Source organism: Centroberyx affinis, unplaced genomic scaffold (genome assembly GCF_046629955.1).
Source record: "Centroberyx affinis isolate AG114_WGS23_722 - 3 ecotype Tasmania unplaced genomic scaffold, CSIRO-AGI_Caff_v1 ptg001844l_1, whole genome shotgun sequence".
NCBI classification, from domain to species: domain Eukaryota; kingdom Metazoa; phylum Chordata; class Actinopteri; order Beryciformes; family Berycidae; genus Centroberyx; species Centroberyx affinis.
The window spans coordinates 49,270-68,189 of record NW_027280223.1 but is presented as its reverse complement, the minus strand read 5'-3'; the positions used below and the strand labels follow the sequence as shown (position 1 = coordinate 68,189).

Below are 18,920 nucleotides of genomic sequence, written 5' to 3'. Positions count from 1 at the left end.
GGCCTACTGCAATTTTCAAATCGCAGGAGGAGCAATATTTGTTAAAGCTGAAATGTGTCAAAATACCATTTTAAAGTAAATATTGTGGTGCTGCAGAGATGTCCTGGCCTACACATCATATTCTACAGACTTAAGAAAACATCTTTGTTTGGTACAGATCCCCGCAAAAATCACACCATAATCATTTTAATACTTTTTCCAATGAAAATGAGAACAATGATGTAAAAATTATCATTCCCTCTAATATCGCAAATCATATCACAATTGCAATATCAGTCAAAATAATCACAATTAGATATTTTTTCAAAATCTTTCAGCCCTAGGTTCAAGGGCTAAAATCACTATTATATGGGTACATTATGATAATGAAAGCTCTCATTATTATCAGAGTTTGACTGATATCAGTTTGCTGATATTGGGCTTTTATTAAAAATCCGATATATCGGCTGGTCAATGCCATCCACCTCTGGTTTTCAATGGAGTTTTAGTGTCCCATGATGGTCTAAATGCTTTCAGAGGCTTTTCCACACTGATAAGAATAAAGTTCTAGGGGAAACTCTTTTTTTGGGGGGGATTTTTTGGCATGAAAATGGTCATATTTAAAAAATGTTGAATATTGGCACAATCAGTCGAACCCATATTGTATCTTTAATTGTTGAATATGAATTTTGTGACTCGTTCATTTCCTCTAGCAGTTCTTTTTTTTAATCGTCTGTGTCGCCTGTGTTCTCAGACCTGTCGAAGAACCGCCTGTGCGAGCTGCCGGAGGAGCTCTGCCAGTTCATCTCCCTGGAGACGCTCAGCCTTTACCACAATGGGATGCGCTCGCTGTCCTGCAGCCTGCGCAACCTGCAGGCCCTCACCTACCTCAACCTCAGGTAACTCAACACCACACACTGGCTACGAGTCACACTTGGAGTCAAGTTTTGGAGCTCTTCCTGCGTTGTTTTTCCAGTGGGAAAACGGCCCAGAAATGAGTCTTGTGTTTCATCACAACTGGTTAAAAAGTCTGAAATGTAACTTGATGAAAGTTGCGGACACCCTGAACCACCAGTTGGAGTCCTATTCTTTTCTGAACATGTGTTGGTTGGTATTCTGGTGAACTGGTGAATTCTCACACACATAAAGGCAGGCCAAAAGTATTCAGTGTTACTTGTCAGGGTGGAAAATCCTCTGAAACAGCATTTAGACCATCATGGGACACTAAAACTCTCCACTGAAACCTAGGGGCTCAATTATATATTACATTTGTAGCCAATTGAACTCCATCATACCATCAAATTGGATGACACTGACAGGACCATATCCCATCCCGCTGCTATAATTGGAGAGCGGTTTGTGTGTCCCACCATGGAAGAGAGGAGAGGAGAAGAGGAGAGAAGACAAGGAGAGGAGGAGAGGAAACAGGGAGAGGAGAGGAGACAGGAGAGGGGAGAGGAGAGGAGGAGAGGAGAGGAGGAGGAGAGAGGAGAGGAGACGAGGAGTGGAGAGGAAAGGAGAGGAGACAAGGAGAGGAAAAGAGAGGAGAGGAGAGGAGTAGACGAGATGAGAGGAGGAGAGGAAAGGAGACGAGAGGAGAGGAGACAAGGAGAGGAGGAGAGTAGACAAAGAGAGGATAGGAGAGGAGACAAGGAGAGGAGAGGAGAGAGGAGAGGAGACAAGGAGAGGAGAGGAGGAGAGGAGAGAAGACAAGGTGAGGAGAGGAGAGAGGAGAAGAGACAAGGAGAGGAGAGGAGGAGAGAAGACAAGGAGAGGAGAGGAGGAGGTTATAAATTCTAGTTTTAATAAAAGGCCAATATTGGCCCCATATATTGGTCTAACTCACACACACATGTGCACACCAGCATTAAACTAACACTGAATTCACCAAACAGAACTGTGTCTGACTATTCCTTTGAAATCCAATGCAGCCTTGCACCAGGGCCAGGTGCATGTACCTCTGAAATGACATCACTGTGTGTGTGTGTGTGTGTGTGTGTGTGTGTGTGTGTGTGTGTGTGTGTGTGTGTGTGTGTGTGTGTGTGTGTGTGTGTGTGTGTGTGTGTGTGTGTGTGTGTGTGTGTGTGTGTGTGTGTGTGTGTGTGTGTGTGTGTGTGTGTGTGTGTGTGTGTGTGTGTGTGTGTGTGTGTGTGTGTGTGTCTCCACAGTCGTAATCTTCTGTCCAGTTTACCCCCGTCGGTGTTCCAGCTTCCCCTCCTGCGAGTGCTCATCGTCAGCAACAACAAGCTGTCCTCCCTGCCCGCCTCCATACACTCCCTCACACACCTCCGACAGCTGGTACGACACACACACACACACACACACACACACACACACAGCCGTCTCTCATCAACAGTATCTTTCTGTCCTCTTTCTTCCTCATTCTCTCTGTAGCAGATAGTTTAATCCCATTGTTTCTGCTTAAATACTTTTGCCACTGCCACTTTTTCTTTATTCACTAACTTAAAGAAGCTATGTGTATTATTGTTTAACATCAAAATATCATTTTGCCAGCTGTTTTTAATGTATTTTTTTTAGAATGTGAGCCTATGACTTCAGGTTTTCTTACATTTCTCATTATTACATGGTTAGGGTCTGATGCAGAGCTTCTTATTTGTTAGAAGAAAAACTTAATAGGGCATTTCACATCGTCATGGTAACGGCTTCCATGTTGAGAAACCGGTGCATCACAACTTCCTGTGGCAACTTTCTTGTTGTGTGACAAACCAGTCCAACAAAGACAACAAAACCAATGTACCGGTTTCTCAACGCGGAGGCTGTTGCCATGACGACCAGTTAAATTGTTATGCCAAACATCTTATCAATCTATCTTTCACACTCTGATCAGTCTTGTAGTGTTTCTCCGGTCTTGGAGCACGTTCCTTCTCTCACTTTTCTCTCTCTCTCTCTCTCTCTCACTTTACTCTCTCTCTCTCTCTCTCTCTCACTTTACTCTCTCTCTCTCTCTCTCTCATATACCAGGATGTGAGCTGTAATGACCTACAGTGTTTGCCGGCAGAGCTAGGCCAGTTGGAGTCTCTGAGGGACTTGAACCTGAGGAGGAACCAGCTCGCCACTCTGCCCGAAGGTACAGAGATGCTTGACCTTTGACCCCTCACCTTCTCTCAGTACGCCCCCCCCAGTTTGATTACCTCAGCTCATATTACTCCCATCCCAGCAGTTCTCAACTCCACCATGCTCTCAAAGTGTGTGCTTCTAAGTTGTAAGCTGTAAGCTAAGCCTGCTTGTGCAACACTTCTCTAAAACCTCATACTGGCTACTGTGTGACACCCCCCCCCCCCCTCTGACCCCATTAATGTCTCTTTTCCAACTCCTCACCAGACCATGACCCCCCCATAAATCCCACCTCCAGACATTGAAGCACTTTCTCCAGACAATCATTCAGTAATTGTAAAACCCTCAAATCACCACTGAACAATGCCATCTTGTACCAAACCTAATGAATAAGCAGTTTATCTATTAGCCCATTCTGAATAAAAAAAAAAAAAAAAGGTAAACTATATTCTCTAGCCTTTGCCATGCAGCCTCTTTTCTATTTCATCACTTATCATTTAGTCTCTTTATTTGATTGAGGATTGTTATACAAGGGTCTGTGCATAATTTATATGAGTACACCTAATTAATGCATTTGTTCCTGGCTTGGTATTCGCATCACTTCTGATAACTCACTCCTGATGAATGGAGATATGATTCCAGATATGAATCAGATACGATTCCAACCACAGCTTGATACAAAGCTCCGTTAAGCCTGCAGAGTATAACTGTAACATCCTCACCAAGCTGCCTCTCTGTGCAGAACATGGGGTTATAATGTACAATTTATCTGAAAGCGGAAGCATCTCTACAAATTAGAGGGTGATAGCATCATTACTGTTAGCGATCAATTATTTATGAGCAGAAACACTTGTGACCTCATGTCGATCATCAAAAAGAAATAAAGTCAAGTCGTTTGAATGAGGATGGAATTGCCTCTGACTTACCGTAAGCCCTCTTTCCCTAATGGATCCGACACCATTAGCACTTTGTGTTCATTTCCATTTCCTTGTAACGAGTTAGACAGACAATTCCCTAACAACAGGGGTGGAAAGAGTACCAAAAATATCCCACCCATGTAGATGTAAAATTACAACGCTACTGAGTCTTCATCAGTAAAATTACAACACTACTGAGTCTTCATCAGTCAAAATCTGAGTAAAATTAATGGTGTAGAAATTATATTAAAAAAAGCCAAAGTATCTCATTCAAATGTACTAAAAAAAAAAGAATGTTATGATCTTTCCCATGCAATGTAAAAATGACAAGATGACAGAGTTCAAACTTGGTTCTTTAATTAAAAAAAACGGTGCAAAATAAAATGCATCAACAGTAAAGTAAGTAAAGCATGAGCAGTTCAGGGACATGTTTGTGGTGGTTTCTGTACAGACCATCCGTCTTTAATTCACCAACACAGTTAAACTGTTTTCAGGACTGTAAATCTGAACGGGCCAAGGCCGTGGGTTTGGGTCTGATGACATTCACTGACTTTCCCTGCACCTTGTTTCCTTCACTCATCACTCATAAACTGGCCAGTTTCTGGCAATGCTTGTGCAACATTTGTACTCTGTAATGATGTGATTTAAAATGCAGTCAAGTACAATGCTTGAGTCAGAACATACCTAAGTAAAATTACTGATTTTAAAGGGATAGTCCACCCAAAAAAGAAAATTCTGTCCTCATCTCCTCACCCTCATGCCAAATGAAACACAGGTGAAATTTGTTAGTCCATATAACACACAGGGAGGCTGCAGCACAACTTGGTAGCAGCCTTCTCCAAAACAACTGAAGTCAATGGGGACCTGTTCTTTAGAGCTCCAAAACAAAAACAGCCAAACAATCACACTGTGAATAGAAAGACCTATACACCATTATTTGTTGCAAGTCAATCAGCTGTAGTTAAGATTTGCACTAAATGATGGTGTAAATATACTGTAGGTCTTTCTGGAACTCTGAAGAACTGGTCCCCACTGACTTCAGTTGTTTTGGAGAAGGCTGCTATGGAGTTGTGCTGCAGCCTCCCTGTGTGTTATATGGACAAACTTCACCTGTGTTTCAACTGGCATGAGGGGGAGGAGATGATGACAGAATTTTCATTTTTGGGTGAACTATTCCTTTAACAAATATTTAAAAAAAGGACAATTGCAAACAAAAGCTACTCAATTACAGGAACAAGAGTAAAGCTCGCTTTTGACTAATATTACCTTGGGACATCCAAAGATTTTGTTGCAATTTGGTTTTGTCGCAATTTCATTTTTTTCCTTCTTGTTGACTCTGGCGATTTCTGTCTTCCCCCTGTCATGAAAAATGGAGACTGTAATGGAGTTTATAAAGGAATGTTCGGCACAAACTGTAAAATCTTTACCTTTTTTATAATTGTACCCGAGGCACTGGTGATTTTAGCAAATTTCATTATCCTGTGCGTATCCGTTTCACTGAAAGCAGAGGTTGGGGAAAATGTATTAATCACATGAGGCTTACTTGTAAATCATTACTTCCATCCTTGAGTAACTACCCAACACTGTGACCGACAATCTTCCCCCTCTATCCCGCCTTCCAGAAATCTCCGAGCTCCCCCTCGTCCGGCTCGACGTGTCGTGCAACCGCATTTCCCACGTGCCCCTGTGCTACCGCCACCTCCGGCACCTCCAGAGCATCACGCTGGACAACAACCCGCTGCAGATGCCCCCGGCGCAGATCTGCTCCAAGGGCAAATACCACATCTTCAAGTACCTCAACATGGAGGCCTGCAAGAGGAGCCAGGAGGAGCTGGAGAGACACCTGAGGCCCACCGGCTTCAACAGCTGGTGAGGAAGGCCCGAGAGGCTGGGGGGGGGAGGAAAAGGAGGAGGAGGAGATGAGAGATGAAAGGTGGAGGAGATGGTCAGGGAATAGCAGAATGGATGGTGTATTCCAGACAGGAAAAATGGGGGACGTTGATAAATTCTCTGGGAAGTCTGGGAATATCAAGGAATTTTACAAATGGGGCAGAATGTGTTTTCCGACTTGTTTCACACACTCATTCAGGGTTCCTACGCAGGTCTGGAAAGTCTGGAAAAGTATTAGAAATGAATTTGATCATTTCCAGGTCTTGAATAGTTTGGGAATTTTGAAAAAAATGTCTGGAAAAGTATGGAAAATGTTGCGGTTCAGGTCCGATACACACATAATTCTAGCTTTTATGTTGTTGTAGAGCCACTTTGAGTCCACAGTTTTTGTTGATGTGAAGAATAATGTTCAGATAGAGGGACGCTCTTATCACCCAGCCGCTGTCAGCATGCATTATATCAAATACCCACCAAAATCAAATCCGGTCAAGAACATAGGGTCTGGGAAAAATATGGGAAAAAATAAAATGGAAACCGTGTAGGAACCCTGCCAATCATCTCACATATTCTGATATTTGTCGCTGTGAAGAACAATCTTCATCTATACAGTGATATGACCTAGTTAGCAGGGGCAAGATGTCTATCTGTGTAAATCATATTGAACACCAGACAAAATCTTCAAAACAAATCAAGGTCTGGAAAAAGTATGGAATTTTTTAATTGAAAATGTGTAGGAACCCTGCTCATTGTATGAGATGGTGGTTATCAGACCAGTTGTAGTGGAAACCAGAAAGAAAATGGGGAAAGTAGTGGTAGTCATGTTGGTAGTAGTAGTTACTCTGCGTTGTGGTAATTTCTAGGTGTTTGAACATAAGTGCTGTTTGCTGATAGCGGCAGCTCCTGCAGCTGGTCATTAAGGAAACAAAGTGGCTATCGCACAACCTGTTATTTACCATCACAAAATGCAGGTGAGGAAGCGCTTTTATGCAAGCATGAGGAGAATAAAGAGGAGGAGGTGGGAGGATGGATGGATGGAGGCACGTGTAAGAATGGAGGAATGCAAGATAAAAGATTTGATGGAAAGGGAATGTTAAGTAAAAGGAAGGCAGGGTCTATCAAATATTTATAAACCCTAATGGCTCACCTTCAGTTACCAGGCAGCCAATTCCCATGAAACGGATAGGACAAAGGACAGAGATAAAGGATGAGGAACAGCAGAATATTTGACAGACGGAAAGAAAGGGCTTCGAGTCTATTCTGGGGAAGTATGATACAGTAGGGATCTGAAACTGAAAAACACGAGTGAGTGCTCTTCAGGCTAGTGAACCGCCGTGCAACAGTTTGCTGATAAGACTGTGATGCTTAGTTACTCGTGTGTGTGTGTGTGTGTGTGTGTGTGTAACCTTATAACCTTCTAATGTGTGTACTCCATGTTTCCCTGCAGTCTGTCAGACCAGGAGCTGTTCACAGGCCAGTTTGGAGGCCTGGACTCTGGCTTCAACAGTGTAGACAGTGGCAGCAAAAGATGGTCTGGGAACGAGGTAAAACTACTGCACACACACACACACACACACACACACACACACACACACACACACACAGACACACAGACATATTTCATAGCGGTATCCTATCAACCATGAATGAATGAATGAATCTCCCTTGATCTGTGTCCAGTCAGCAGACGACTTCTCGGAGCGTTCCCTCCGCATGGCTGAGGTCAGCAGAGACCAGAGGAATTTGGAGGAAGAGGAGGAGGAGGAAGACTCCCCACTGGAGGCTAAGAGAGGTGAGGAAGCACACACACACACACACACACACTACAAGAGAAAAACTCTTAGCCTGTAAATTTCATGAATAGCTACTACTGGTGCGGCTCTACAGTCTCTCATATTGTCACTCCATCTCTTTTCCGTCCATCCCTTCTTCATCCATCCCTTCTTCTTTGCAGTGAACGGTGAGGCCGAGCAGGTGGACTTCATCGACAGCAGCGTGACGGAGGAGGAGGAGGAGGAGATTAGGACGGACCCCCCCACGCCTCCTCTTACAGCACCTCCTTCGGTACCGATCATCCACCAATAGCTGATTATCAATTCACATCCTCTTATTACTCGACATGTTGCTTAATGTGTTCGTTTGTGTCGTTGATTGATCTGTAGGAGCAGAAGGAGAAATCTTCACCGTCCCAAACCCAGGACTCACCAACACGCAGGTAAGTGTGTCAAGTTCACACGTGTGTATTCATATTCATATTATACATGTAGAAATATGTGTATTCATACACCCTCAGCCTTGCCACTGTTGTTTGAATTTGCACCCCCTGATGAATGCCATAGTGTAAAAGTTAGTGATTAGTGGTATGTACATATGTATGTATGTATGTGTGCTAGGGCTGGGCGATAATTCAATATTGTCGTTTATCGTCTTTCAGTGGAATCATATCGTGATGATATGAAGATATTTTGATATCGTGACACATTTCTGCTGTCTAAATTGATGACAAGCAGATTTTATTGAAAAACTCTCATAAAATGAGGTATGGTAGGAATATTATTTGAAAATTTCAGTTTTGTTTGACACCTAACATCACCATTCGGTTCAATGAGATGAACATTAATTTGATTATTTAACGTGATTTTGCATATTGAGATATATATATATATAGATATTGAGAAAAATCCATATGATTATCATGATATTGATTTCAACCATATCACCCAGCCCTAATGTGTGCTGTGTACTTTTGTGTTCACACACGTGTTTGTCAGGGCCAATTAAAGGTGCTACATGTAGCATTTTAACATCAATACCTCATTGCCACATTCATTTTTAGACATTAGTATAATTACTGTAAACAAATGAGACCATCACTGAGAACATTGGCAGGCTTTACTGGCCTCTACACTTCATTTTACATTGTGTTTGGCCGGAAATCTGTTGGATTGCTTTACAGCACAAAAGGGTATCGCTTTATGGCACAAACAGAGCTAAAGTTTTCAGAGTTTCTGGTAATGGCAAATGGCGAAAGGAGTGAAAGGCCAATCGAAAAATCACTTGTAATATGTTTATCTTCTTCAGTAAAGACAAAGACTCCAAGGAAGTGGGGGCAGGAAGCAACAGGGTTTATGGGAAATGTAGTCTTAAGTTGGAGAAACACTGGAGAAGCACTAACAATACCACTGGTGTGAGATAGACATGAGCAATCGTCTCCACCATGGTTTACATTTGTTTACAGTAATTATACCAAGGTACCACAATTAATTTGCCAATGCTGTATTAATGTGTGAAAACTATACTTGTAGAACCTGTACTTCTACTCGGCCCGTTTCCGTTACAGTTTCCATTGAAATTCAGCAGTGTGTTGTGTGTGTCTGTTTCCCTGGTTGGAAACTGTGCACACAGTCACCCCGCCACTATCGCTTGTTTTTTTTTTCTTTCTCTTTCCCTCCCTTCTTTTACAAGGTCACTCTTTTTCAGAGTATTTGAAGAGCTGGGGAAAGTCAATAGACTGCAGTTCCCATTACTTACAGTATTGCTCACTCTCTGCCCCTCAGACTTAACTAGAGGAAAACCACGGACTCATGTTTGTACAGAAACCACTGTTCGTTGTCCACACTGGTGTTGTAATCTCAGCTATCAGTCTTGACATATTGACTCGCCCAGTCTTCACATTTAAGGTAGATTAGATGAAACTTTAATGAATCCCATGGGGAAGTTGAGTCATCACAATGGCAGAGAAAAGGATATAGAGTACTCATAAAACACATATTTACAATTACCTAACATATTGAAACTAATACAGTACCACTATGTATTGATACCATTGTCTCAATTTTAATAGTATTTCCTTAAAACCTCTTCCTCTAAGTCCTGCCTCCTCCCTCTACCCTCTGATGATGAAAGATTTGACTTTTCTGTCATTTTCTATTGTCATTTCCTCAAATGATTTGAGACAAAACATGACTGAGGGAGGGTGAGAGGAAATGATGATACAGTAGGTGTAGATTCAAGCTCTTTTACAGAGGCTCTAGCCGTACGTATGTTTCCATCTCAGGGTTCCTACACTTGTCTGGATGGTCTGAATAAGGTTTAGTAATTTCCAGGTCTTGATAAGTTTGGAAACTGCACAAAAAAGTTTGTAAAAGTATGGAAAAAGTTGTTGTACTGTCCCGATATACATAGGACTACACATTGTCTATGGTTTTAGACCCACATCATCTCATGCACTGTGGTGCTGTGACGAATAATCTTCATCGTAGTTACTGGGGCAAGACCAGTATCTGCATAAATCATACTGAACAACAAATCTTCAAATCTAATCAAGTTGTTAAGGTTTGGAGAACGTATGGAATTTTTGATGGTTAGATGTTGGGCTGAACAATTAATCGAAATTTTATCGAAATCGCAATATGGCCTACTGCAATTTTCAAATCGCAGGAGGCACAATATTTGTTAAAGGTGAAATGTGTCAAAATACCATTTTAAAGGAAATATTGTGGTGCTGCAGAGATGTCCTGGCCTACACATCATATTCTACAGACTTAAGAAAACATCTTTGTTTGGTACTGATCCCCGCAAAAATCACACCATAATCATTTTAATACGTTTTTCAATGAAAATGAGAATAATGATGTAAAAATTATCATTCCCTCTAATATCGCAAATCATATCGCAATTGCAATATCAGTCAGAATAATCGCAATTCAGCCCTAGTTAGATGGTACAAAGCTTGTAGGACAGAGTGAGAGACTGCAAGTTAATATGTCTTTGGGGAACAAATATCCAGTGTTGGAACTTTGGTACCCAGCAACAATGGAGGCACAGAGATTTGGGCTAGTTTGGCTACGGGACGCCAATCAGAGCATTCATTAAAACCTGGGGTGTTGGTGACATCATTTACACCAGGAAGTTGATTGGAATTCTAAATCTGTTTGATTCTGTTCACAACCAAAGGGCATTCGTCGAATCTTTACAAAACTCTCATTAACAGGTCCTTTGTTAAATTACATCATGAAATTGAGCCATCCAATTCTCATTGCACCGGACCTTTAATGCGCACACACACACACACACACACAAAAGCCCACTTTCCATCAGTGTGGCGTGTCTTCGACAGCAGCAGCCAAACTCATGACCCAGTCGGTGCTGAGGCCCGGCAGGCGGCTTTTATCATGCTGCTCGCTGTTGTTCCATTACCAAGATGACGACACCGTTGAGATTTTATGTCCCGGCGATCCTTCTGGCTAGATATTATGATGTGAGGCAGGACCATTGTTCCCGACCTCCGGAGCAATAAGCAGCACGGTCCGCTGCTCTAAATGTTTGCGTTTTATACACGGTGGCGGCAATCAAAGCACATGATTCGGAAGCGTCCCCGGGTTGCCGGTGCGCTCCTTTCCGACTCGGGAAGATTTCGTTTGAGTTGTTGCACAATCCTCCAGCTGCTCCGCGCGCACGCCGCTTTACGATCGTGTTTTAGCTTTGTGTCTGCGGATGTTCCAGCTCGCAGCACACGAGCTTTCCTTTCGGAGCTCTAAAAATAGAATACAATGACTCAAAATGGAAACGCAGCATACGTCCAAAAAACATAAAGCTTAACCCTTAAGTTGTCTTTACTCCAAATGAAAACAACTAGGGTTCAGAATAAAGAGGACCGGCTCTGGAACGACCTGTCTGACCTGTCTATCGTCTTTTTAAACTACTTATACTACTAAAAATCACTTTTTACTTTCCATTCTTATCCTTTTATCCTCCCCAGGTCCAGCCTCCAGGTGGAGGTGAGCCACCCGTCCTCGTCGTCGGCCTCCTCGTCCCCCTTGTCGCCCTCCAGCCCCACCCTGGAGGAGAGGAGGCGGCCGGGCACCCTGCTCATCTGGCAGGAGCGGGAGAGGCAGCAGCAGCAGCAGAGGGAGAAGGCCAGGTGGGGGTTTCAGCAGTGTAGAACTTATATATGTGCACAAATATATGTATAAACTTAGGTAGAACATTCGCACATAGCTAGCAACTCGCTAGAATCCGCCCTCTCTCTTTCTCTCTCTCTCCAGATAGTTTCCCTGATGTGATTTTTTAACGGTTGAAAAACGGTTGAAAGCCTTTTAAGATCTGAAATGAATCATATAGAGCTTCGGGGCTTCACACTCCCCAGCTAATAGATGATGGAGGATGGAGAGGCATCTGATTCTGCCTTAGGGAAGGGTGGAAGTGTGTGTGAACCGGTCGCACACAGACATCACATGACACGCACGGCACTAATTACCCCGCATCACTGTCCACACAACTTAAGGGAACGGGATGGTGGGTGTCACAGCGATTTAGTCTGAAGCTGCCGTGTGTGTGTGTGTGTGTGTGTGTGTGTGTGTGCAGACGTTTTTTTTTTTTTCTCTCCCAGTCACATTATAGGGAGTTGGCATTCAGCGTAGTGGAAGACTCCCTGAAGTCTCTCTCACTATCTAATTATACGCTCTCCATGTCAAAAAAAAAAAACCTCTCATTTTGCAGTTTGCTGAAGTCATCCACCAAAACAGGAAGTCATGTGGCCGCGGCACCGCAGACGGGAAGCTGCACGGGGTAAGGCCTCTCTCTCTCTCTCTCTCGCGCAGAACACACACACACACACACACACACACACACACACACAGCAGAGAGCAAGAAAGGGAAAGATCTGACCTCGAGTGAACGTCCAAGTTACACTTCCATTTATTCTTGCGTTTCCTCGGCATGTGCCAAATGGGAGACGGGTGGGGGGGGGGGGGAGGCTTTGGGGAAAGTGTTGGGTTTTCTTTTAGTGATTGTGCAATGTCTGTCGCCCCCTAGTGGCGGCTCACCGGAGAACAGCCACTCCCACGCCGGCCTCCGACAGCGATGTGCAGTGAGTAGCCTTCCTCTCTGCCTCAGGACAAGTTAAAGCCACACAGTGTATTGTCATTGTTCTACATCTGAAGTGTTTTCCCTTCTTGCCAGAGCGCCGATCAGATGACCACCGTGTTTCCTCCAACGCTTATTCAGCGCTCTGCCAGCAGATCAGGTACAACACACACACACTCTTTCACTCTCTCTCACACACACACACACACACACATAACATCTGAGACTCTTAACACACCTTTAACGTTCCCGCCAGACGTCCCGTCCTCCCCGAAGACGTCCCCTCCGCCCGGCCAGGCCCAGAAACCCAACAGCTTCCTCTTCCGCACCTCCTCCCGCTGCAACGTCAAGACCACAGGTAAACAACAACAACAACAACAACAACACAACGCACGAGCATCCGGAGCGTCTTCTTAGTGCTACAGCGGTGTTATGACACTGTCCGTCCTCCCTGTCCCCCCCCCCCCCCCCCCCAGGGTCAAGCTTCACTCTGGGCGAGTCCGGCAGGAGTGAGTCTCGCACGACATTACGTTCTCCGAAGGAAGAGAGACCAGACATCGTGCAGCTTCGCATGGTAAACCTGCAATACCACAGTTAGACCGATGGGTTTCAGTGGAGAGTTTTAGTGTCCCGTGGTCTAAATGTTGCAATTGATTTCCATTCTCTCTCTCTCTCTCTCTCTCTCTCCCCCCCGGTCAAGACTCTGGAGTCTCGGCTGAAGATCACTTTACCGGAGGACCTGGGCGAGGCCTTGTCCAACGGCACCGTCCTCTGCCAGCTGGCCAATCACGTTCGCCCGCGCTCCGTGTCAATCATCCACATTCCGTCCCCAGCAGTGGTGAGTCCCCAGCACGTGAACTCGGAATTGATTGGAAAGGATAAGCCCGTTTTTTTTTTTTTTTTTTTTATGCACTGCTTACCGTCAACAAATCCTATGAAAATAACTAGAGATGTTCCGATACCATTTTTTTCCTTCCCGATTCCGATACCTGAACTTGCGTATCGGCCGATACCAGTGCGTTTAAAAAAAATATATATTATTATTTTATTTTATTTTTTTTAACAGCTGTATACTACTAACCCTGTATGGATGTGATATGATTGCTATCATTGTTGTATGGCCTGGCTCAGGTTAAACCACTTTGTAAAACATGAACAAATACATACAGAGAATGAATACCATAGAACTTTATTATCTAGTTTGACAGTCAGTCATAACTGAAAAAGAACATAAATAAATAAATCTAGGAATAAATAACAATTCCTTTAAAAAACCGTTAAAAGTGCAGCCACAATTTAGTAAGATAAAAGACATTTAAAATTTTAAATAGTACAGTAACAGTATAAATTTAGTATATAAGTATAGATTTCCGGGAAAACGTCCGATTTATCCAGGTGAAACTACTTTAAAGTTGATGTTTTTTTGGAGCTAATAAATTACGTGATATCGGATCGGTGCATAGACTCGCGTACTCGCTGATACCCGATCCAGCATTTTAGGCTATATCGGAGGCATCGGTATCGGAACAACTCTAAAAATAACAAAATCAATAATGCTCTACTCCCGTTACTTTCTGACTTCCCATGTTCCGTTTTTAGCCTTCAACCCGGAAGTCATTGGCTCTGACTGTAAGCTAAATACAGCTCACAAAGACATAGTTTCCATTTTAAAAATCGCTAACTGTTACCACGAAAAGTCAGGCTGTTGTAGTTATTACCAAATCAAATTCAAATGGGAACAAATTCTTCATTACGCCGGGGACTATTTTCTATGCTACGGAACTACTTTCCTGAGATCGCAAAGTGTTTACAGTCGGCTTATTAAGTTGTTTGAGGAAAAAGTCGGCCGGCCCGGTGCATTGTGATGATGAAATATGCTGCCAGAGCAGCAGCATGGCTCTGTGACGGGTTTTTAATAGTTTTTTTTAATACAGTGGAGTTCTATGGCTGCTGGGACATGGCTGCATTGGGCACCGGCTACATGGACAAGATTTGCTGACAAAACAAAATCATTGCTGACCTTATTTTCATAGGATTTGTTGGCATTAAAAAACACCAGCCTTATCCTTTAAGACCAAAAGACGACAGAACGAGCTGATATTTGTCTTGTTAGAACTGAAATTGAAATGTTTTTTTTACACTACTCCCTACCAAGAAACATATGAATTTTACTGCAGCATGTTATTACCCACCTCTGGGTGTCTGATGTTGTGTTTTGCTGTGAAACCCCCTCAGCCAAAGCTGAGCTCAGCAAAGTGCCGCCTCAACGTGGAAAACTTCATCACTGCCTGTCGCAAGCTGGGAGTCCCCGAGGTAAAGCCCATCACTTTTTTCTCTTTTTCTTCTCTTTTTGCTTTTTTTTTAATTGAAATTTTGCATAGAGTTTTACACCTCCATGTTATGTTGTCATTTTTAAAACAGCCCGAAAAAACAGCAGAGGCATTTGTCATGTGCTATAAGCTCATTTGTCTTTGTCTGAATTGCTGTTACTCGCTCTAGGGTTCGACTGATATGGGTTTTTGAAGGCCGATACTGACATCAATAGTTTTGGATTGAAGCTGCTGATATTCAGTATCTTTAAATTTGACCATTTTCGTGCCAAAACATTCCAAGTATTCAGTGTTTTCACCCAGGAATTGTATTCATGTCAGGGTGGAAAAGCCTCTAAAAAACAACATTTAGACCACTGGGCACTAAAACTCTCCATTGGAACCCAGGATAATGATGCTAATAAAACATATTCATGGATGCTTTTATAGAATCTGATCAACATGTGTCATCAAAATCAGTTTGGGTTAAGGTCTTCCCATAGACAACCAGTGCAGTATTGATCAGTAATATGTTATCAATCAAACTGCATCATATCAGAGGTAGACAAATCAAATTTTTAATAAAAAGACAATATCGGCCCCATATATCGGTCTAACCCTAATTCGCCATTATGTTGTCCTTCTGCTTCCTGGACTCTTCCTTGTTTTAACCATACAACTACCTTGTATTCTACACCTCCTCCCCTGCCTCCAACTCTTCCTCCCTTCCTTCCGTCCTCCTTTTCTCTCTCTCTCTCTCTCTCTCTTTTTTTGGACTCTCCTCTCCTCTCCTCTCCTCTCCTGTCCAGACGGAGGTGTGTGTTTGCTCTGATGTGTTTCTATGTAAGCTGCCCGCTGTGCTGCGCTGTGTGACGGCCCTGCTGGCCGCGGAGGGGGGGGGGACGGCGGCGGCGGAGGAGCGGCCCCGCCTCTCCTCGTCTTCGTCTTCATCCTCCTCCTCCTCCTCCTCGCTGCTGTCCACAGGCTTCCTGCTCTTCTACTGTGTAGCCATGGCCCTGCTCTACGCCCTCTACTGCCACCTCCTCACCTAGAGGAGCAACGGGGAACAATATATATATACATAAACATGTCTGTTTAAATGTGCCTAAAACAAGCAGCTGTGGAGTTTAATCAGGAATGCAGGCCCAGCGCAACACTCTCACACACACACACACACACACACACAGAGGGCAGTCAGCTGCTCCCACAGTTGCCATCTCAGACAATACTGTAGCGTGTGTGTGTGTGTGTGTTCAGTATGCATAACATCCATGACCCGCAGAGCAGATGTTGTAAGAGCATAAGAGTGTGTATACAGACCAGACAGCTGCAGTGGTGGGTGTTCAACTCACCAGAGCCATAGACAGCATGCAGCAGAGCACCTTTATGAAATACACAGCAGAGCACACTACTGGCACATAGATAAGCTAACAGCCCATGGCTTTTATTTAGAGGTGGATTCACGGATGGAGAACACTACTTTGATAGAACATGACACAGAATATGAGAGCAGATGAACATTTGAATGCCTTAGCCTAGTTTAGCCTTCACTCTAACGCACAGCCTGTCCTGTAGCAGAACACAGTTTTAGTGTACAAAACGTTTCTTGGAAGCAGAATGAATCTCATTGGTTGAGGAAGACCTCAGTGGGCGGAGCCAAAGAACTACAGTTTTTTTTTTCAGAGCGAGAGTTTGCTAACTGACAAACTTAAATTGCAAAGAAGAAACTCTGGGGGGAAAAAAATATAAATGGCAGTGACTTCTTTTCATTCGTTCACGGTGTTAGAAGGTCAGCAGTTAGCTAACTAGCTTACCTAGATAGCTATAGGCTCGTATGGCTCGTTTGAACTTGGAAAGTCAGCTAGCTAGACTACAGAGCTAACCTAGAATCGTAAAATCCTTGGCTCGAACGTATCCCTGCGCCGCGGAGTGATACCAAACATTGGAGCGATTCAATTGAGGGAAACATAATTGTATTTTTCAGTTAGTAGCAGAGCGCAGGTTTCATAATATTAGCTTCCTGCGCTCTTACCTCTTTCACTGGACTTTAGTGTGTTGAAAAACTGTGGTTCTTTAACTTTAACTGATTATTTCTGCCTCCAAGAACTCTGTGTACGGTTTGTACGGCTAAAACTCAAGTCTGCATGTTTGTAGCCCAACCACTTTGTCCAGAGAGGGGAAAACCTGTGGAAGTTAACCCGAGACTGAACTGTGAATGTGATTTTTTCTTAAAGCCTTTTTTAAAGAGAAAGATGCGAGTTACCCTAAATGTGGCGTCCGGGATGTTCTTCCCCCCCCACACACGGTAATGTCACTGTGGCGCTGAAAGGGTTAGCAGAGACGAAATGAAATGATGCAGTGCCTCTTAATGAAGCCTGGCCGACACTCACTCACACACACACACTCACACACACACACAGACCGCCCTGCTTGTTTTTCTGTCCGCGATGTCCCGTGTGACCAGCAGGGGGCGGCGCTGTCACACTGATCAGCCCCGAGCTTCATGTGTCAAAACTGACGGTACAAAAACCCTCTGAGGTTGTGTGTATAAAGTCCTTTTTTGTCGTGTGGTCACATAGACCAGCTTACTTTGCTTCATGTCTGTATAAATGTAAACAACTAATTAAATTATTGCTTTTCTTATTTATTTTGGATTATGTTCCATTTGTTTTGTTTTGTTGTTGTTGTTGATGTTGCAGTGCTTGGTGAAAGAGCAGAGGCCTCTAATCCAGTTAAGCAAGTAAACCAATAGGGTTAATGCCTCCTATAGCCTTCCTGAATCAATGGGACCGGTTTAAATTACACACACAGGTAAATTGGATTTAGTCAATATTCAATTATTTAGAGTTAAAATAGCATTGATTGTTTAAAAGTTGTATCTTTCAGCGTGTTAAATTGATTCCCTAGAGGCAGAGTTTAATAGTGCATCAAATGGCCTCTGCTTTTTCTACCACATGCTGTGTGTTGCTTACTGCTCATAGAAGGTCAATGTCTGTGCAACAAGACACCCACTGGAGTAATAATACTCCCAAGTAGGGTTGGACTGATGTGGGGTTTTGAAGGCTGGTCGGAGTGAATATAATATAATTTGAGCCGATAGTCGAAATCTTTAAATTTGACCATTTTCATGCTCAAAAAATGTCACGTATTCAGTGTTTTCTCCAGAGCTGTATTCTTATCGTAGTAGAAAAGTGTCTGAAACAGCATTTTAGAGCATCATGGGACACTAAAACTCTCCACTGAAACCCAGACTGATGAAATGCTTTTAGTGTTAGCAGCTCTTTAAGGCAGAGTGACCCTCCACACCTGCTCAGATACAGGTAAAACCCTGGGATACTGCCTTTTAAATGAGTTAATTCACAAAACTATTATTGGACAATTAACTTACTAAAGTGCAAACCCTAGTCCCATTTTAAAAAGTCATTCTGTTGAAATCACTATATATTTTTTATACCCCCAGACTTGATTTATCTAGAAGCACACCTTAAGTTTACTGGTGTGGGTCTTAACAGAGGGGGTCGCCCCTAGTCTTTGGTCCAGATTTTTTTCATAAACTCTTCATGTACTTCATAATGAGGCTATTCCATGTCCGCTGTCCACACCTATACTGTTGTCTCCAGGTAGAAACGGCCACTGTAAAAAAAAAAAAAAAAAAAAAGTCCACTTCCTTTCCCTGTCTGCTATACAACTTCTTTTTAATCTCACAAACGTTACAATAGCCTGCTGTTAAAATGGAATTTATACTGCTTCAATCAAAATGTATATTTTATAAAAGTGAAACTGGATAAGCACCATAATTCATCCACTGGCTTAGACCAAACTATATTCTTAAAAGATGTTAGCAGAACACAAATACTGTTGTATTTTATAATATTTATATAATACC

At 43.1% G+C, this 18,920-nt stretch overlaps 1 protein-coding gene across 1 annotated transcript; it reads left to right on the top strand.

Annotated features, from left to right (window-relative positions):
* Window positions 1-733: 733 nt before the first annotated feature.
* Window positions 734-18,695, top strand: lrch4 (leucine-rich repeats and calponin homology (CH) domain containing 4; the record flags this gene model as incomplete). Its single annotated transcript, XM_071529861.1, has 17 exons — window positions 734-878; window positions 2,148-2,277; window positions 2,962-3,067; window positions 5,594-5,840; window positions 7,306-7,402; window positions 7,539-7,650; window positions 7,813-7,922; window positions 8,021-8,073; window positions 11,620-11,781; window positions 12,360-12,428; window positions 12,675-12,729; window positions 12,822-12,885; window positions 12,982-13,083; window positions 13,202-13,299; window positions 13,426-13,563; window positions 14,961-15,038; window positions 15,844-18,695. Coding segments are annotated over 17 exons (2,009 nt in total), but the record flags the coding sequence as incomplete, so codon positions are not given.
* Window positions 18,696-18,920: the final 225 nt, after the last annotated feature.